Genomic DNA, 22,017 nt, shown 5'->3' with positions numbered 1-22,017 from the left:
TTTTCAGTTTCCTTCCAGTTATTAATTTCGTTTTATTTCATTATAATTAGAAAAGATATTTTGTGTGATTTCAATCTTTTAAAATTTGAGATTTGTTTTGTATCCTAATATATGGGTTAGCCTATAAAATGTTCCACGTGCATTTGAAAAGTGATGCGGACCCTGGCTCATGGGGTCCGCCACATTGTGGATGTGGGAGAGATAATCACACGGACTACTGAGTCCTATGGAGGAAAAGAATGAGCATGACTTTTTTCTCAAGGGATAGAAAAGCAGCCACCATCATGACTGGCCTTTATTTCTTTTCTCAGCGCATTATGTGATGGTCCTCATTTACTATGCACAGGTTTGCTTTAGGTGGTTACTTTTTACAGAAAACAAAGGAGCCAAAGTTGCTAATCACATCATAGAAGAAGGATATTTGCAAATGAAAAGGGAAAAGTGGTTGAACTGGTTACACTGGTCCTTAGAAGGTTTAGCATGGATTTTAGGAAGTTACAGTAAGCACATGCTGTCTCAATTCAGGGCGAGGGAGTTTTAGCAAAAGCACTTGAGGGCAAAAAAAGCACTTTTAGCAAAAGCAAGTCTCAAAGTGGCTTAGGTACATTGTAGGCCTGATTCCCCATGGGAGAACCTATTTGTGGGCGTGGGTCCTGTGCATCTCCAAGTGGGAGCTGGGCCCATGCCACACAGAACAGTCTCCTACAGAAAAGAATATGTATTATGTGGTGTTAGGTGGAATTCTACATGTATATCTATTAGGTGAAATGGCTTTATATTGTCATTTATGTCTGTTATTTTCTTTTTTGTGTGTTTTTTAAATTATATTTTATTGATTATGCTATTACGGTTGTACCAGTATTTCCCCTTTTGCTTTCCCCACACCCGTACAGCACACCATACTCCCTCAGGCAATCCCCACACCATAGTTCATGTCCCTGGGTCAAAAATAACTGCTTTGGCTACTCCCTTTCCTATAATGTACTATAAACCCCCATGATTATTCTTTAACTCCCAATTTGTACTTCTTAATCCTTTTACCTTTTTACCCATTCCCCCAAACCTTCCTATTCCTGGAAAGCATACAAATATTCTCCATATCTATGCTTGTTTCTGTTCTGCTTGTTTGCTTAGGGTTTTTTTTTTTAGATTCAATTGTCGATAGATATGTATTTATTGCCATTTTATTGTTCATATTTTTATCTTTTTATTAAATAATTCCCTTTCACATATCATATAATAATAGTTTGGTGATGATGAATTCCTTTAACTTTTTCTTGTCAGGGAAGCTCTTTATCTGCCCTTTGATTCTAAATGATAGCTTTGCTGGACAATAGAGTAATCTTGGTTATAGGTCCCTGCTTTTCATGACTTTGAATATTTCTTGCCAATGCCTTTTAGCCTGCAAAGTTACTTTAGAGAAATCAGTTAGCAGTCTTATTGGAACTCCCCTGTAGGTAACTAACTTCTTTTTCCTGGCTGCTTTTAAGATTTGGTCTTTATCTTTAACCTTTGGCCTTTTAATTATGATGTGCCTTGGAGTGGGCTTTTTTGCATCCATCTTGTTTGGGACTTTCTGTGCTTCTTGGACTTGCATGTCTATTTCCTTCACCAAATAGGGAAGTTTTCTTTCATTATTTTTCATGTAGATTTCCAATTTCTTGCTGTTCTGCTTCTCCTTCTGGCACCTGTATGATGTGAATGTTAGAACACTTGAAGTTGTCTCAGAGGCTGCTCATACTATTCTCATATTTTTGGATTCTTTTTTTTTCTTGTTCTGATTAGTTGGTTTTTGCTTCCTTGTGTTCCAAATCATTGATTTGATTCTATGCTTCATCCACTCTACTGTTGTTCTTTATTTCAATTAGTGAATCTTTTGTTTCTGACTGGATCTTTCTTATGGTGCTGAGGTCCTCACTAAGTTTTTTGAGCTTTCTTATAAGCAGTGTGTTGAACATTGCATCTGATAGATTGCTTAGCTCCATTTTGTTTAGTTACTTCTGGAGTTTTAAAAAAAAGATTATTTATTTATTTTTTAGGCAGAGGGAAAGAGAGAGAGAGGGAGACAAACATTGATGTGTGGTTGCCTCTTTCATGCTCTCCACTGGGGACCTAGCTTGCAAACCAGGCAGTGTGTCCTGACTGGGAATTGAACCAACAACCCTTTGGTTTGCAGGCCAGTACTCAGTCCACTGAGCCACACCAGCTAAGGCTCATTCTGGAGTTTTGAACTATTGGGCCATGTTTCTTTGTCTCGTCAATCCGACAGCCTCCCTCTGCTTGTTTCTATGTATTACCATGTTTTGCTGTGTATACTGTGCTCCCATGAATAATGCACACCCACATTTTTATTTTTTTATTTTATTTATTTATTTTTAAATTTTATTTATTTATCTTTAGCGGGGAAGGGAAGGAGAGAGGGAGAGAAACATCAATGTATGGTTGCCTTTCATGCATCCCCTGCTGGGAACTGGCCTGCAGGGAACCAGCTTGCAACCCAGGCATGTGCCCTGACTGGGAATCGAACCGTGATTGCCTGGTTCGCAGGCCCGCACTCAATCCACTGAGCTACACCAGCCAGGACACACCCACATTTTTAGCTCAAACTTTCAGGAAATGAACCTTTCACTTTAATTTTTTAAAAGATTTTATTTATTTATTTTTAGAGAATGGGGAAGGGAGTGAGAAAGGGAGAGAAACATCAGTGTGGTTGCCTCTTGCACTCCCGCTACTGGGGACCTGACCCACAACCCAGGCATGTGCCCTAGACTGGGAATCGAACCAGGACCCTTTGGTTCTCAGGCCGGTGCTCAATCCAGTAATCTACACCAGCCAGGGCTTACTTTTATTTTTAACTCAATTTTTTATTTATTTGCATTTAGAAACAAAACCAATTATTATATTCCAGGGTGTTATTTTGCATACAGATATTATTGCTTTCTAGAGTTATACTTTTAGTGCATAAGCATAAAAGAATTAAAAACATTTATATAGATATGAAACTGGTACTCCCCATGTATAATGTGCACCCTCATTTTTCCCTAAAAATTTGGGCAAAAAAGTGCAAATTATACAAGGAAAATATGGTAGATAGAGCTGCTTTGACTCAATGTTTTAGTAGTGTGGCCTAATGTAGTAGACGACCTGTAGGGTCCAGTGGCACAGCCTCCCCTATCAACAAAGTTGGGTACTGGAGGTGTGCCCTTCATGTGGGCTCAGTACACCCTCCTCTTGTAGTTGAGTCGGTTGTCGTTGGGAGATAAATAGGAGGTATTTACTCAGGCAAATCAACCGTGAGGACTGACTGTGGCTGCCGACCACCAACCTCTGCTTTCTGTGGGGGATCAGTTATACAGGGCATGGTGGTGGTGTTCTGATGTAGTCTGTTGCTGGGTGCACTGGCCCAGGGGGTTCACAGGTGATGCAGGCCAAGATCAGCCCCCACCTGTGTTTTGGCTGGGGCCGCCCTACCTGTGCTACAAAGCAATCAGATGGCTGTGACTTGTGCTGGGTTTGGAGATTCCCAGGCAAAGACAAGCTGTGAATCTAGGCTGGCTGCGGCTAGGGCCTGGCCTGGGGCTCATTGAGACCAGCTGTTGCTGGTTTGATAGGATTTAGGAAGTTGTGAAACATGAGCTACAACCATTCATATGGAAAAGGAGCTTGGATGAGCCTGTTAGTTGGGTGGGGCAGAGTCTCTGGGGATTTCCAAGGAGGTTCAAACAATATTAGCAGGTTGTTGGAGTCTCAGATATGGCACCAGCTTGCCAGCTCTGTGGGGGTAAGGTTTAAAAAAGGGACAATGGCATCAGCTTGTCCTGATGCCAGATACTTCTTTTTCTCCCTGTGTACCATTGGTGCTTTTCAAGCTGCTATCCCAGTGCTGGAGCTCAGAGAGAATGAGTTTGAGTAGATGAGTCTGTGTGTGGGTTCTTTAAAAGGAACTGCTTGGGGTTTCAGCAGTTTCTTTCAATGACTCAATCTCCACTGTTTTTTGCAGCCAGAAGTTGTGGGGACTTATCTTCTTGGAACCCTGAGTGGGGGGCCTGGTGTCGGGCTAAGACTCTTAGATATCCCAAGGTATCTAAGAGGGATATCCAAAGAGGGATATCTCCCAAGATATCCTTCTCAAGTTTTTATCCACCACATGTGGGTGAGGGACCAGCCTGTTCTGCATTTGCACCCCTCCTACCGGTTTGGATGGATATGCTTTCTCTACTCAGTAGTTGTCAGACTTCCATCCAGCTGGATTTCGGACGATTCTGAGTGATAGTTCTATATTTTAGTTGTAGTTTTGATGTATTTGTGCAGAGGTGAGCCATGTCTACCTACACCACCGTCATGACTAGAAGTTCTCCTCTTTACCCATTTAAAGTGTATAATTCAATAGCTTTTAATATACAAAGAGTTCTGCAGCCATTATCACAATCAACTTTCTAATATTTTTATCTCTAAAATAAACTCTATATACACCAGTAATCACTCTACATTTCCTCCCAATGCTCATGTCAACCTTCCCCACCCCTATGCCTACCCCCATCCCTTGGAAACCGTTTATCTACTTTCTGTCTATGTAGATTTGCCAGCTTTGGACATTTCATATAAATGGAATCATACAATATGTGGTTTCTTTGTGACTAGCTTCTTTCATTTAACATAATGCTATCAAAGTTCAGCCATACTGTGGTATGTATCAGTGCTTAATATTTTTACTCCTGAGTAATATTTCATTGTATGGATATACCTCATTTTGTTTTTCCATTTGGGTAGTTTCTTTTTAACACAGCATTCCCTAATAATTGTATTTAAATGGAAGTCAATGCATGTCACTCCTCTGCTCAGAAAGTACCAGTGGTCTGCAAGGTCCTACACATTCCTCACGTACTTTGTCCTCACTTTTTCAGTCCAGCCAAACTGGCTTCCCTGCTCTTCTTCCTATGTGCCAGGCATACTCTTGCAGCAAGACCTTTACACTTAATGTTCCCTTTGCCTGTAACTTTCTAACCCCTAGTATCTACATGACTTGATTCCTCACTTCCATCAAATGTTATTAGTTCAGCAAGAAGGTTTTCTCTAGTGAAATATGCTTTTGAACTTCACCACTCCAGCCCTCAACACAGTCTATCTCCCTCTGTGCATTAATTTTCCATGGCACATATAATTAGTATATTTATCTTAATTATTTAAGTTGTTTATCATCTTTCCCCACCAAAATGTAAGCTCCATGAAGGCAAGCATTTTTGTTTATTTTGTTTAATGCCCAATACCTAGGAAAATGCCTGATGGATAGGAGCTACTCTGTATATATTCTGAATGGATGAATGAATAAATAACATTGTCTCTGGAGAGGAAACTGGGTAGTTGGAAAACAAGGTTGGAAGGATATAGTTTATTATATATTGTTTCATACTTCTTAAGTCTTGAATCATTTAGATATATTACCCATTAAAGTAAATAAAATTTAGCCCTGGCTGCTGTGGCTCAGTGGATTCAGTGCTGGCCTGCAAACCAAAGGGTCACCAGTTCGATTCCCAGTCAGGGCACATGCCTGGGTTGCAGGCCAGTTCCCAGAAGAGGACCCATGAGAGGCAACCATATATTGATATTTCCTTCTCTCCCTCCCTTCCCCTCTATCTAAAATAAATAAATAAAGTCTTTAAAAAATAAATAAAATTTAAAAGCTATAATTTAATTCCATCTAGGTTCTTATATACTGTCCTAAAAATGGAAGGTAGAAGTTTCATCGTAAGTAGTTTGATAATGAGAAAATGTATTTTTTTACTCACCATAAAGTCCTATATCATTATTGTAATTTAAAGCTCTCATAAGTCATGACCTAGATGAAGGAAAATGAAAAGCTTTCACTTGCCTGTACCATTTAAATTTCCCAAACTGTATGCTTTCAGAGCCTCTACTGAGTACACATAAAATTATACCCCCCCATTTCTTTCTAACCCCCTGAGTCAAGCACCCCTTTTACATAGCATTGGTTTTTAAACAATATGTAATGGTAAAGCCAGGGCTCAAGTTAGCCAAAAGTACAACTTAGCTACTCTCTAAGGAGCTGTTTCTTTGCTTTCTTCCTTTCTGATCCATAGCTACATACTGTTCTGGGGTTCATACTGCCTAGGCTGTCACATGAGAGAACATCACAATGTTCCAGTGTACCGGGGGACAGACCTTCCGTCTCCCCCATGCAGACTCTTTGGTGGTGGGAAATAAGAGAACATGAACTGCAGATAATAAAACTGTTGTTTCCTGATACAGGGTCAAGGAACTGATTCCTCCAAGGCCCCCCGTTTCCCGCAGGATAGGAGGAGCTCAGAAGGTAAGTGCCAAGGCCAAGGAGAAACCATAAGTAGTAAGGTGTTGAGAGCATCATTTGAAAATAAAGCAAGGATTCTTCAATGTAATTTTCAGAAGGGGTGAAAACTTGTAGCTTCACATATTTTCCTTCTTGTATCTATTTGTGACAAGTGGCTTACAATGAATAGTATTTGGTGTTCAATCTTTAGCTGGTAGTCTCTGAGCTGAGAAGAAGAGGGTAATTTATACCTAAAGTATTATTGAATGTAAAACACAATCCAGGTTCAGAATTCCATTCCACGTCTTGACCTCTTTGAGGTCTCTTTACGAGACAGTTTGTATTTTCCTAGGCGGTGAGTGACTACCACGCGCAGATCAAGAACATTTCTAGAGCCATTCTGGATGAGTATCACAGGATGTTTGGAAAGCAGGTGGCCAAACTGGAGAACGATATAGATAGCGAAACCCTGGTGGAGCAGAAGTGCCAGCTCAACTATGAACTTAATTGCTCTGGAAAATATTTTGCTTTCAAAGAGCAGCTCAAGGTAAACATTCATTTATTTAATTATTCCATGGATTTTATGCAGTGTCTTCTCTATATACCTAGTTGTCATTTTTTCTGTGGTTACGTTCAGCTGTGCTCCCACCTTTCTTGCTAAAGATAGCTATGTTCTCCATGACAGACTGTTAGGAGAAGCTGTACTCCTGCAGAGCCATGGAATGGTTCACATCCTTTTCAAGTATAAATAAGATTCTTCACTTGAGGCTAGTCCAGATTTTGAGCCAGATTTCATGTTGCTCTAGCAGGCAGAAACTCTGTGCCGTGTACTGAGTCCATGACTAATTATCTCTGTCTCCTATTTCAAACTTGTCCCTAGTCCATAGAATCACTAAAATTTGAGAAATATTTACCTAATAATAATTTCCTGAATAATAATGGCTAACTTTTTACTTATTTTTAGAGAGGAGGGAAGGGAGGGAGAAAGAGAAGGAGAGAAACATCAATGTGAGAGAGAAACATTGATTGGTTGCTTCTCACATGCACCCTGAAAACGGACTAAGCCTGTAGTCCAGGCATGTGCCCTGACCGGACATCAGACCAGCAACCATTTATTTTGCAAGACCATGGCACACCTGTCAGGGTGATAATGGCTGACATTTATTGTTTACTGTATACCAGACAAATTTTTTAATGCTTCATATTTTACTAATTTAATCCTCATAAGAACCCTGTGATGTAAGTAACCTCCAGTTTTACAGATGGAGAAATGCAACATTAGTTGGTTAAGTAATTTGCCCAGGGTCACAGAGCTAGTAAAGGTCAGAGATGGGACTCAGATTCTGGTAGCCTGGCTCCAGAAATCACATTCTTAACTGCTATACTACACTGCTTCTCTATGCGCATTTACTATGTGCCGTGTATTATAGTAAACAAATATAAAAAAGCACGTGGAAGTAATAAAGTAAAAAACAACGGATGTTCCCGGAGGCAAGAGGCTGTTCCCAGTAGGTGGCGTGGTCACATTTCAGTTCGATTCTGGCTCTACCATTACTAACTGGATGGTCTCAGCCAAGTGACTTTACATCTCTCTTATCCTCAGTTTCTTTGCCTGACCATGAGGATAATATTAATATTATCACATGGGGTCATTATGAGAATTCAATAATATAATGCATGGAAAGTGTTTAGTATAAAACTGGCAATAATGTTAGCTTGGGGGGAAAAAAGAAGAAGAAGTTGTTTTGGCTATAGCAATGTTATTTGCACAGCATTTTAAGCTTCATCACCTGCCACTTCTTTTTGGCTTTTCAGTCATCTTCTGAAGTAAGATAGTCACACCAGAAATCCATATCTATTTAACAAATAAGGAAACTGAAGTGTCAAGTATAAAATAATTTATGAGATTGTATAGTGGCAGAATTAAAACCAGAATTCCATTCTCTAAATTCTCAAATCAGGCCTTTCTCCCTTGAATTAAGTGGCCACCATAAGAGACATAATGCACAAGCCTAATGCTAAGGTTTTCTTCAGCTTTATGACTCTCTCCACACAGTATCAGTCCTGCATTGACCATATTAGTGACAATGGTGACACCAAGAAAAGAAATCATATTGAGTGTGTTGATTAGGGAAAATTCAAACAGTCAACAGTTTAGCAGTCACCAAGGGAGAAATCGGTTCCTGTCTGAAATTCTTATGAGCCTTAGACCAGAAGCTCAGGGGTGGCCTGTGTGGTCAGCACGGTGCTGGGTGTGTTATTAGACGGGTGATCTGTGTCTCTTGCAGCATGCTGTGGTAAAGATTGTGAGAGAGAAGTACTTGAGAACAACAGCATTTGAAAGCCAGGAGGAACTGCAGACATTCATTAGTGAGCTCTACGTGTTCTTGGTGGACCAGATGCATATAGTCTTAAACCAGGTAGGTGTTCAAGAACTAAGAGCCCTTCCTTTTCTCTGCAGGGCATCAGGGTTTCTTCTGAATAACTCCTTCTTCCTTGTTTCTTTTTCCTTAATTGCACACCATTTATTCAGGTATCTGCTCTGTGGTAGGCACTGAAACACAAAGATGAATAAGAAACTGTGTAAATTATGAGACTGATTTTCAGGAGAACAGGGTATATGCCCTCTCAACTTCTATAAAATTAATTTCAAAACTGTCATAAATATGATGGGAAATAGATAAAATAGGCTATTTAAATTATGAAATGAAAATTATCATTCTATTTATTCTGTGAATGTATGCAATTCTCACTTTTTGTCTTTAAGACTGACAAAACAAAGAAAATTCTTTTCGGCTATCTTACCTCAATGACAACCACACTTCAAATATGACTTTTCTATTTGTGGGTGGTCTGCTTTTCTCCCACTTGTCTGTTCATATATATTATTTGCACAGCTTGTATTTTGCCTTCATTTGCTCATTTAAAAAATTTTGCAGTTGTGGTTAATTTGAAAACAATGACAAAAAATCCGTCTTTTTGTTTTCCTGGTAGTCTGTGTCTAACAAGTTATGCTTCCTTAATCCCCCTATTCTCTTTGCTCTTTACTGTTTTTTTTCTTTCTGCCACCATCATTTTTCTTTCACTTTCTTTAGCCTCCCTGGAAGAGGTAGGAGAAGAGTGTCCAGTGTCCTAGGATTAAGAGTACAATCCTGCTTTGTGCACAGATGATTTGGGTGATTTGATTTGGAAAGCAATTGAGCATGAGGTAGATAGCAATGATTGTTGCCTTATGCCCCCAATGAGCCTCTATCTAGTAGGAGACAGGCACAAAGTACAAATAACTGTGGTAGAGTAAGGTAAGTGGTGTGACTGAGTGTGTCCATGGTGCAGCAGCTTAGCAGATACCTTAAGAAAAAGTGATAGACTTTACCTTGGGACCTTTCAGGGAGGGATTTACAGAGGAGTGTGACTTGAATTGGGCTGTGAAGGCTAAAAAGTTCTCCAGGTGGATGTTTTAGAGAATTTTAGTCAGAGGGAAGATCAAAAAGGCATGGAAACTTGGAAGAATATGATATGTATTAGAACCTGCTTATATTCAGGAGCAGAGGTTGAAGTGGTGAGGAACAAAGAAGTAGGAGATGAAGCCCATTACTGGTGGGGAAGTTGGGAGTGTGGAGGGAGGCTTTGTACAAAAAAGCACTCTCATAGAAGTATGTAGAATGGGTTAGAAGTGGTGAAACTGATGGTGTTAATTGATTATTACATTGTGTGGAGGAAAAGAAATAAAAAATTAAGTTTAAGTCTTAGTGACTGGGCAGCTGGTAGTACCATTATCTGGGACAGGAAATACAATAGGAGTAGATTTAGTGGGAGACAATTGATTTTGATTAAATTGTGAACATTGGTTCTAGTGAGATTTTACTCAAGAGAGAGCTGTGAGCTGGAGATGAAATTTGGTGAGCCATGAATACATAGATGCTAGTTAAACTATGGTGATAGATGAAGCTGCTGAGAAAAATGTGAGTAGAGAGAAAAGCAAGCTGGTGGTAGAATCCTAGGAAACACCAGCATTTAAGGGATGGATCAGCAGAAGAATTAATGAAAGAGGCAAGCAAAATATAACCACAGACATTGAAATAAGGAACAAACTGACAGTAACCAGAGGGGAGATGGCAGAGGGATAATGAGGGAAAGTAGGGGAGGGGACATCAAGGAACATATATAAAGGACACATGGACAAAGCCAAAGGGGGTAGGTTCAAGGGTGGGAGGCAGTGAGGGATGGGGCCTGAAGGCATGGTGGGGGGAAAATGGAGACAAATCTGTTTGAACAATAATAAAAATAATAATAAACATAGAATTTGGAACCAGCAAAAAGAAAAAGAATGAAAGAGGCAAGTGAATTGTTAAAAAGGCAGAAGATCCAGTGGACACTGGTGTCACAGAAGCTAAGGGATGAAAATTTGAAGACAAAGAAGTGGTCAGCATTGTCAAATATTCCTAGAAATTCATGAAAAACAAAATCTGGGATGGAAGAAAGGGGAGTTAGTTAAAAGGTACAAACTTCCAATTATAATATAAATAAGTACTAAGTATATAATATATAGTACTATTGTTAACCCTGCTTTATGATACATATAAAATTTTATATTAAGATAGTAAATTCAAAGAGTTCTCATCACAAGGAAAAAGACTTTGTTTTTTCTTTCTCTTTTTATTGTATCTATATGAGATGATGGATGCTATCTAAACATTGCTGTAATCAGGCAGAAAGTAGAGGTTCCAGCCAAGAAGGAGGTGTAGGTGGAAACACTTTGCTTCCTCATAAAAAAACAATAAACAACCAGAACTTCCAGAATAGCAAACTGTATGAAAGTCCAAGGGATTAAAGAAACATTTATCTAGACTGGTGGGGGGGGGGGAGATGGGCAGCCAGGTAGAGAAGGCAGGTGGCATACCTTGCAGATGAAGCAGGGCTGGCTGACCAGAAAATTAAAGACTCAAAATGTCTAGATGTAAAATACTGTGGGGGTTGTTAAGGTGAGAGAAACTCCCAGTTTCATAGGAGAGTTTGTTGGAAAAGTGGTGCTAGATCAGAGTGAGCAAGCAGTATTGTTCCCTCTCTGACCCCTCCTCAACAGGCAGTGCCACAATGCAGCAAAGAGAGTTGCCCCTCCTGGGCAGATACCTAAGTCTCCACCCTTTACAAATTAACAGGTTCATCAAGACAAAGAAATATGGCCCAAATAAAAGAACAGATTAAAACTCCAAAAAAAGAGCTAAGCGATGAGGAAATAGACAGCCTGTCTGGTTCAGAGTTCAACACATTGGTAATCAGGATGCTCACAGAATTGATGAGCTCAGTCACAAAATGAAGGGAAAAATGAAGGCTACACAAAGTGAAATAAAGGAAAATATACAGGGAACCAACTGTGAAGGGAAGGAAACTGGCATTCAAATCAACAGTTTGGAACAAAAGGAAGAAATAAATGCCCATCCAGAACAGAATAAAGAAACAAGAATTCAAAAAAAAAAAAAATGAGAGGCTTAGGAGCCTCTGGGAAAACTTTAAGTACTCCAACATCTGAATCATTGGGGTGACATAAGGAGAAGAACAAGAGCAAGAAATTGAAAACTTATTTGAAAAAATAATGAAGGAGAACTTCCCCAATCTGGCAAAGGAAATAGACTTCCAGGAAGTCCAGGAAGCTCAGAGAGTCCCAAAGAAATTGGACCCTAGGAGGAACACACCTGGGCACATCATCATTAAGTTACCCAATATTAAAGATAAGAAAATCTTAAAAGCAGCAAGAGAAAAGGAGACAGTTACCTACAAAGGAGTTCCCATAAGACTATCAGCTGATTTCTCAGAAACTTTACAGGCAAAAAGAGGCTGGAAAGAAGTATTCAAAGTCATGAAAGGACAGGACCTACATCCAAGGTTACTCTGTCCAGCAAAGCTTTCATTTAGAATGGAAGGGCAGATAAAGTGCTTCCCAAATAAGGTCAAGTTAAAGGAGTTCATCATCACCAAGTCCTTATTATATGAAATGTTAAAGGCAGTTATCTAAGAAATAGAAAAAGATAAAAAACTATGAGGAGAAAAATGACAACAAACTCACAGTAATCAACTGAACCTAAAAAACAAACAAAAACTAAGCAAACAACTAGAACAGGAACAGAATCACAGAAATGAAGATTACATGGATGGTTATCAGTGGGGAGAGGGAGGGGGAGAGTGGGGGTGGGAAGATACAGGGAATAAGAGTTATAAATGGTAGGCATAAAGTAGACAGGTAGGTTAAGAATATTTAGTATAGGAAATGGAGAAGCCGAAGAACTTATATGTATAACCAGTGAATATGAACTGGTGGGGGGGCAGGATGTAGGAGTATGGGGGGGTGTAGGGCAGAGTGGGCATAGAGGGGAGAAAAAAATTGGAACAACTGTAATAGAATAATTAATAAAATATACTTTAAAAAAACTTGTTGCAGTAATAATTTCACAATATATGTAAGTCAAACCATCATGCTGTGTACCTTAAACTCATATAGGGATGTATGACAATTAAATCTCAATAAAACTAGTGTAAAAAGAAACAATCTGAAAATTTTTCATTGGATTTGACAATAAAGAGGTTATTGTTAACCATTGTATAACAATTTCATTGGACTAATTGAGGAGGATTCAATTTATAATGAATTGAGGAATAAATGAGTATTTAGAAAACAAGTAAATATACATTAAAAATTGGAAGATGAAGGGAAGAATTTGGAAAGTAGTAGCTAGAAATTATAGAGATCTTTTAAAAAAGATGGAAAAGCCTTTAGCATGTGCACTAGTTTGGGAAAAGGAGTCAGCAAAAGATTGTGAAAACAGGAGAAAAGGGGATAATCAATGGCAAGCCCAGGGTATATAAGTGGGAAAGGATTAAGACTTTACCCCAGTACACTGTTGGTGGGAATGCAGACTGGTGAAGCCACTGTGGAAAACAGTATGGAATTTCCTCAGAAAACTAAAAATGGAAATGCCCTTTGACCCAGCAATACCACTGTTGGGAATATACCCTAAAAACCCTGAAACACCAATTCAGAAGAACCTATGCACCCCAGTGGTTACAGCAGTGTTATTTACAATAGCCAAGTGTTGGAAAAAGCCTAAGTGCCCATCAGTGGATAAGTGGATCAAAAAACTGTGGTACATTTATACAATGAAATTTTATGCAGCAGAAAGAAAGAAGGAGCTCCTACCCTTTGCAACAGCATGGGTGGAACTGGAGAGCATTATGCTAAGTGAAACAAGCCAAGCAGTGAAAGAGAAATACCATATGATCCCACCTGTAAGTGGAACCTAATCAAGAGAACAAACAAGCAAGCAAAATACAACCAGAGACATAGAAATAAAGAGCAATCTCTCAGTAATCAGAGAGGAGGAGAGAGAGGGATAATAGGGGATAATGGAGGGGGCCATCCAGGAACATGTATGAAGGACACATGGAGAAAACCAAACCATGGGACATGGGGATGGGTGGGGAGGGGGGCACGGTGGGGTGAAAATGGAGACAATTGTACTTGAACAACAATAAAAATTAAAAAGTTAAAAAATAAAAAAAATGAGTTTAGATGGAAGGGTTAACCTTGAAATAGAAGTTTGGTTCTGCTGCTTCCTCTGATGCTGAAAGGTATGAGATATAGTGGATGCAAAAATAAACAATTTTGGTGTAGTGTTCAAAAGTTGAGGGGTTTATTGCCTAATGATTTCTATTTCATTTGTGAAGTAGCGTCTTTACTGAAAGTGAAGAGGAGAAGGGTTGAACAAAAAGTTTGAAGAAAGAAAAAAATTTAGAGACTGCATAAGCATTGTGACATATGTTGCCAAACGAGGACGAATATATAGATCGCTGGGGGTGTTAAAGGCCTTCAGCTAAGACCAAATGTCAGAAGAGTCTGCAGCAGCTCAGATATCTCTATGCTGTCTGCAGTTTTCCTCAGGACCAGATGTCAGCTCCTACCTGACAATGAAGCCAGATTGTAGGAGTATTTTAATTTGGGAGTTTGTAGGACAGTTGCAGGAGGAAAAGGATGCCTGGAACTTGAGTGTGCTGATGATAGAGTAGTATGTATGGATGATCATGAAGTCTAGGCTTGTCCACTTGGGAAATTATGGGCATATTGGAAGTGCAGGAAATGAAGTCAGAGAGCAGTTTTTAGGAAAAAGGGCAGCAGGCTTGAGTGTGGGTTCTGGTAGTGCGATAATAGAGGCAGAGTTTTTGGTTTTGGTATGGAAGTGTGTTACTAGAGGGATTTGGAGGTCAAGATTATCAAAATTAAAAAGAACAAGAACATAGGCATTAATTAATTAATTATGAGAAGTTCTGTTTGGCCCATCTCAAAAATTTAGTTTTACTTTTCACATCCCTTAGCAACTCCACTTGTTAAAGTCACTGATATTATTTTTACTTCTAATTATGGAATTTGGGGGGATCTTCCTTGGTCATAGCTTCTAACCCAGATTACTTATTATACAAGACTTGCTTTCCTATCTGGGTGTATTAGATATATTATTTTTCTGGGTGTGTCCCTACATTTCTGTCCATTTCTATACTGTCTTCTTTGTAGTGTCTATCTATGTATCTCACTACAAGTATGGATATAGCTTCTAAAGCTTTACCCTTAGCCTCCTGTTTTCTTGATATTTGAAGACTGTAGTTAGTATGTGTCAATCTTTTTCATGTCATGACACCTAAAAAATTATATTTGTCTGTGCACTAAGAAAGTGTTTGATACTGACTTCCCTGAGGACTGAGGAGAGCAGTGCTGCCTTAAGTGATTTTTACTCACTTCCATGGTAGTCAGATAACTGAGCTTCCCTTTCACCACTGGTATTTCTCTCTTGCTTCGCTCTCTCTCTTACTGTATTGGCAAGACTGTAAGAAGCTTTAAAATCATTTTAGACCTCATGACTGGTGTCCTGCATCTGGTTTATTCTTATAAAACTTCTCTACTTGTAATTACTTCATTTTGTCTGCCTAACATCTTGATGTTGACAAGACCATGCCAGATGACGTCCAAGGTGCTGTCCCAGCCATTCATACAACTACTGAACAGCTTCGACTCTTCGCATTTGAAGCAGAAGTCAATGAGAACTTTGGAATGGCAGCTGCATATTATGAAGAGGTAATTAAACACCTTCCCAGTGGTTATTGTTACTCTTATTTGTACAAGATGGGTATAATAAATAGTGGGTTTTGATTGTTTAAAAATCCAACCTGATTAGTGAAAGGATAAACACACAGATCAATAGGAGTCCCAAAATAGGTCCATACAAATAAGGCTATTATATTTTTACAAAAGTATAAAAGAAATTCAATGGAGAAGGAACAGCCTTTTCAAAAAATGGTGTTAGAATAGTTGGTCATCATATTTTAAAAAAATGAACACTTGACCTAAACCTCAAATGTTGTATAAAAATCAACTCAAACTTGATCATAGATCTGAGTGTAAAATATAAAACTATGAAACTTTTAAAAGAATAAAGAGGGGAAAATCTTTATGACCTGGAATTAGGTGAAGAGTTCTTAGACATGACACCAAATCATTACTTATCAAAAAATTGATAAAGGGAACTTTTTAATTTTTGATTAATTTATAATCAAAATTAAAAACATATGCTCTATGAAAGACACTGTTAAGGAAAAGAACCAAAAGAAAATATATGCAAAACATACACCTGACACAGGGTTTATTTCCAGAATAAAAGGAACTCTCAAAACTCAACAATAAAAAACAACCAAATAAAAATAGGCAAAGAAATTGAATAGGCACTTTACTAAAGAGGAATTAAGTGTGATGAAAAGATGTGCAACATCATTAGCCAGTAGGGAATGCAAATTAAAACCAGAATGAGATGCCACTTCATACTTACTAGAATACCTAAAATGAAAAGTGCTGACAATACCAGGTACTGGTGAGGATAAAAAGCAACTGAAATCTTCAAACTTTGGTGAAGGAAATGTACAGTGTTATAGCTACTCTGGAAAGTAGTTTTGCAGTTCCTTGTACATATACCATCTGACCCATTCTTGGGTATTTACCTTAAAGAAATGAAATCTTATGTGTACAAATGCTTATAGCAGCTCCGGTCATAACTTCCCAAACCAGAAGCAATTCAAATATTCTTCAAAGTGTGAACAGATAAACTATGATAATCCATATAATGAGATGTTACTTAGCAATAAAAGTGAACTGAGACATACAACAATTTGGCATTATAGTAGGTGAAAGAAGCCAGTGTCAAATGTTACACACTATATAGTTCCATTTATATAACATCCTTGGAAAGACAAAACTGTAGTGGTAGATAACAGATTACTGGTTGCCAAAGGTTGTGGGTAGTGGAAAAGATGACTATAAAAAGATAACACAAAGAAGTTTTCGGGGGTGGTTAGAACTGTTCTGTATATTGATTTTGGTGATGGTAACATATACATATGTTAAAATTCATAAAACTATATACAAAGAAAAAACATTAATTTCTTATAAATAATTAAAAAATAAAACCTGTGTATTCAACAAATTCAGCAAACATTTACTGAGCCCTTATAGTGTGTTATGAATGACAATTGAATTACCTAGTTCTGTTAGTACTGCCTACATCATGCATCATGAGCTAAATAAACACATATGAAAAAGTGGTCTAAACCTTCATTTACATTTATTTAATTATTGAGATATAATTCACCTGCCATAACATGCACTTATTGTAAAGCATACAATATTATTTACTATACTGTATTTACAGAGTTGTGCAACTATCACCACAATATAATTTTTAATAGATATTTTTCATTTTTATTTTTTATTTCTCAATTATAGTTTACTTTCAGTATTATTTTCATTGGTTTGAGATATACAGCATAGTGATTATACAATCATATACTTCACAAGGTGTTCCCCTGATATTTCTAGTATTCACCTTGGACCATACATAGTTAATGCAATATTATTCACTACTGTATTTATAATAGACTTTTAAAGAAGTTTTAGGTTCATAGCAATACCACAATTTATTTTAAAGAATTTGTATTACCCCAAAAAGAAACCCTATGCCCATTAACAGTCACTCCTCATTCCTCTTTACCCTCTGAGGCAACCACTAATTTACTTTAAATTGTGCAATATATAGATATACCTATTGTAGATAGTTTATATGAATGGAATCATGTAATTGGAGGTCTTTTGTGTCTACCTTCTTTTACTTAGTATAATTTTTTAAATCCTCACCCAAGGATATGCTCACTGCCGGGGACCAGCCTCGCCAGGAGAGGGGAGGGGGTGGAAATGAGTCAAGTTGGAGAGGTCTCAGCATCCCGCTGAGCCCTGAACTCCGTTTCTTCAAGGCTTTTATTACAATTATGGGGAATAAGCAGGAGGGGGCCGCACCCAAGCCAGTTTGTTTGTCCTTTCTGCAAAGCTACTCCACGGAACAACAGGGGAACACAGGGTGCTATCAAAACTTCCATGTCTTTCAAGCACCGGTGCATGACCTACCCTTCTACGGGGAAACAGGCTGTCTAGCTTATGCTAACAAGTTCTTGGGAAACCTATTGTCTACCCACAGCAGGTTCTAGGCAGGTAGCCAAGCAAGGTGGAGAGGAACTGCGCCACAGGCAGCGGCCTTGCCAGCTGGCCCTGGCCCCCCGGCTTTGCTAAGGGGGGCTTGCGGCGCGTCTCCACGAGCAGTGGCTATGCCGGCTGGTCCTGGCCCCCTGGCTTTGCCATGGGGGTCTAGTGGCGCCCACAGCTCACCGATTTTAGAGAGTAGAAGGGGGTGGGGGAGGAGAGAGAGAGAGAGGGAGAGGGAGAAACATCAATGTGAGAGAGAAACATCAAGTGGTTGCCTCCCATATACACCCTAACTAAAGAATGAACCTGCAACCTAGTACGTACCGTCACTGGGGATTGCACCTGCAGTATTTTGGTGTATGGAACAATATTCCAACCAACTATGCCAACTGGCTATGGCCACTTAGCATAATGTTTCTGAGGGTCATTCATGTAGCATGTGTAAGTGTTTTAGTCTTTTTTATGGTGAATAACATTCCATTGTATAGATACACCACATTTTGTTTCTTCACTCATTATTGATGGGCATTTGACTGGTTTTCACTTTTTAGCTCTTATGAATAATGCTGCTATGAACATTCATGTATAAAGTATGTGAATTTTTGTATGAATGGATGTTTTCAGTTCTCTTGATATATACTAAGAAGTAGAATTGTGCCCTGGCTGTTGGGTTGGTTTTATTCTATGGGGCAGAAAATACATTGATGTTCCTCTCCCTCTCTCCTTCCCTTCCCCTCTAAAGATAAATAAATAAAATCTTTAAAAAAAAAAAAAAAAGAGAGAATTGTTATGTCATATGGTAACTCTGTGCTTAACTTTCTGAGGAACTTCCAAACTGTTATCCAAAAAGCTGTACTAATATTTTACATTCCCACCAGCAATGGATGAAAGTTTCATTTTCCCCACTTTCTTCCTAATGCTTATTATTGTCCATTGTTTAAAAAAAAATATAGCCATTCTAAAGGGGTTGACATGGTATCTCATTGTAGTTTTGTTTTGCATTTCTCTAATGACTAGTGATTTTGAAGATTTCTTCACATTTATAATTTTTTCAAGTAGAAAATATTTTCTAAATTCTAAATTAATTGACGAAGGAACATTTAGACCTCAAGTTCAAAACATCAGTCTATATAAATAAAGTGTCATGTCCCATTGTGAATGGCTTATTTTACTCAGTATACATTCTTAAGGGTTCATTCATAATGAAGCATATGTCAGAATTTCTTTTCTTTTTAGGGCTAAATAATATTTCATTGTGTGTTATACCACATTTCACTCATCTATTCATCTGTCAATGGGCTCATGCTTGTATCTTTTAGCTATTATGAATAACACTTCTATGAGTATGGGTGTACAAATATCTCTTTGACACTCTGCTTTCAGTTCTTGTGAGTATATACACAGAAGTAGAATTGTTGTATCATAAAGAAATTCTATTTTTAATTTTTTTAAGGAACCACATTATTGTTTTCCAAAGTGGCTTCATTTTATATTCCCACATTGTACAAGAGTTCTAATTTCTCCACCTCCTCATCAACAATTGTTATTTTCTGTTTTGTTGGTAATGGCTATCCTAACTGGTGTGAGGTGGGATTACACTGTGGTTTGATTCCTTGACAATTAGTGATGTTGAACCTCTTTTCCTATGCTTTTGGCCAGTTGTAGATCAGATTTTGGGGAAAATATCTATTCAAGTCCTTTGCCCATTTTTGAGTTAGATTCTCTAACATTTTCTTATTGAGTTTTGGGAATTCTTTATTTATAATATTCTAAATATTAACCCCTTAGCAGATATATGGTTTGCAAATATTCTTTCCCATTTCTCCCCAAATCACTGTGAGTTATATATTTACTCTATAGATAGTTTCTTTTGATGTACACAAGTTTTTAATAATGGAATCCAATTTGTCTATTTTTTTCTTTGTGGCCTGTGCCTTGATATCATTTCCAAGATTTCATTGTTAAGTCCAATGTCCTGAAGCTATTGTCCTATGTTTTCTTCTCAAAGTTTTATAGTTTTAGGTCTTATGTTTAGGTCTTTGATCTATTTTGAATTATTTTTGTATATAGTGTTAAATAAGGGTCCAACTTTATTCTTTTGTATGTAGATATCCTGTTTCCCTAGAACTATTTGTTGAAAAGACTCTTCCTTCCTTCCTTCCTTCCTTCCTTCCTTCCTTCCTTCCTTCCTTCCTTCCTTCCTTCCTTCTTTCCTTCTTTATGTACTTTAGAGAAAGAGTAGAAGGGGGTGAGAGACAGAGAGAGAATGAGAGAGAGAGAGAAATGTGGATTTGTTGTTCCACTTATTGATGTATTAATTGGTTGATTATTCTATGCGCCCTGACTGGAGATTGAACCTACAACCTTGGCATATTGGGACAATGCTCTAAAAAACTGAGCTACCTGGCTAGGGCCATGTACCTTCCCTATTGAATGTTGTTGGTACCTTTGTCTAAAATAGTTTGGCCATATATGCAATGGTTTATTTCTGGGCTGTCTATTGTATTCCGTTGGTTGCTATGTGTGTTTTTATACCAGTACCACACTGATTAGTGTAGCTTTGTAAATTTTTTTCCCATTAACCTATGTGATTTACTTATTTTCTTTTTTATTGAGTTTATTGAGGTGACATTGGTTAATAAAATTATATAGGTAACATCATCTATATATTGTATTGTGTGTTCATCACCCCAGTCTCGTTAAACTTTGTTTTAATGGGTCTCAAAATTCTGTACTGATTTTAAAATCTAATAATTAAAAAATACCAGACTGGAAGATGGTGGTGGAGTAGGACAGAGAGGATTCTGCTCCCCGCCATACATGGGAGAAAAACCTGGCCGACCTTTAGAGGAACACAGCAAATAGCCAACAGTGCCCCAGCATATAAGAAAACAGGAGACCAGAAATTGTAGTGGAAAAGTAAACTGCTTGGAGGATCCTCCTGCAACAGCCGCTTGGCCTACAACCCACCCAGCCTGGCAGTGACCCCAGGATAGGCGGAAGGCCTGGCATCCCCCATAGCACTGGGAGAGGTTCCTGCCCAAGCCTGCAGGACCAGGGAAGCCTGGCAGGGCGTGCGCTCGCACCCCAGCCCATGGCAATGACCCCCGGGGAAAGAATGCTCTGAAGAGGACCTGGATTCCCTGGTTGGGGCACTGGGGAGAAGTTCCAGACTGAATCTTGGGAGAGTGCTCATGAGACTGGCTGAGTACACCAAGAAGGGAGAAAAGCCACACCAGTTGCCCCTCAGCCTGCTGGGAAAACTGGTTTAGCCAGCTGGAAACCAACAAGAGGTGTTTTTTTTTTAAGTAATCTTTTATTTTTTAACTTTATTGTTGTTTTATCTTTCAATACTTTTTCCTCTCTTTCCTTTTTTCTTGTTTTATTCCTTCTTTCTTTATTTCCAAACTTATTGTTTTTTTCCTCCCTTCTCCTGCCTTTTTTTTAATCCACAAGTGAGACAAAAAACTTGGAACTGCGAAAAGACCAGAGGTGGACCCAAAGAGGGGGCATCCCAACAGTAGAGACAGAGACAAATTTCACTTTGCTATAGCAGAGAAACTACAAGTTACCGCATATTTGTATTATTTTTCACTGTTCTTACATCTTTTATTTTAATGGTATCTTCGTATTCCTCCTCTTGCTGTATAGTCTTCTTTGCCTTGGCTGGTTATATTGTACCATTTGACAGGTTTCCCCTGTCCTCTCATTCATAGTGTATTGCTAATTTACTGTCCCTCACTCCACCTGTGATCCATTAGCACACTATTGAAGGTCCAATACTCCCTATTCTTGGTATCTCATAGATTGTGTCATATGATTGTTGTTCTAATATTATTGTAAATAATAGCCATTCCATACTATTGTAAATACTACACAACACCCCTCCGAGATCTTAGCCCACTTCATTGTTTCCTGAACTATATTACTGTAGTGGTGAACTCTATTCTCTCACACACTACACCTATTTACTATTCTTTATTCTTACCTTACTCAGAATCTGACCTCCCACAACCTCACTGCTTTCTAGATCCAACTCACAAACCTTCTATCCCCATCCTTTCTAAAAAGTGACTACTTGGTTGAAGATCATGGTTATCACTATACATAGCCAAAGGATCCCCTATCTCTTCTCTACCAGCTGCTA

General features: G+C 38.5%; 1 protein-coding gene across 1 annotated transcript in view; it reads left to right on the top strand.

The window, feature by feature from the left end:
- Positions 1 to 22,017, top strand: part of CFAP70 (cilia and flagella associated protein 70) — a 123,965-nt gene that overhangs the window by 42,117 nt on the left and 59,831 nt on the right. The window contains exons 13-16 of the mRNA XM_053663819.1: positions 6,268 to 6,328; positions 6,657 to 6,851; positions 8,593 to 8,724; positions 15,297 to 15,422. Of these exons, the coding sequence (XP_053519794.1) occupies positions 6,268 to 6,328; positions 6,657 to 6,851; positions 8,593 to 8,724; positions 15,297 to 15,422 (514 nt within the window). The remainder of the gene's footprint in view (positions 1 to 6,267; positions 6,329 to 6,656; positions 6,852 to 8,592; positions 8,725 to 15,296; positions 15,423 to 22,017) is intronic.

Source organism: Artibeus jamaicensis, unplaced genomic scaffold (assembly GCF_021234435.1).
Source record: "Artibeus jamaicensis isolate MK-2021 breed Jamaican fruit bat unplaced genomic scaffold, CSHL_Jam_final contig_332, whole genome shotgun sequence".
Taxonomy (NCBI): Eukaryota; Metazoa; Chordata; class Mammalia; order Chiroptera; family Phyllostomidae; genus Artibeus; species Artibeus jamaicensis.
Note: the sequence above shows the minus strand (reverse complement) of the source record. Positions and strands in the feature narration are given on the sequence as shown.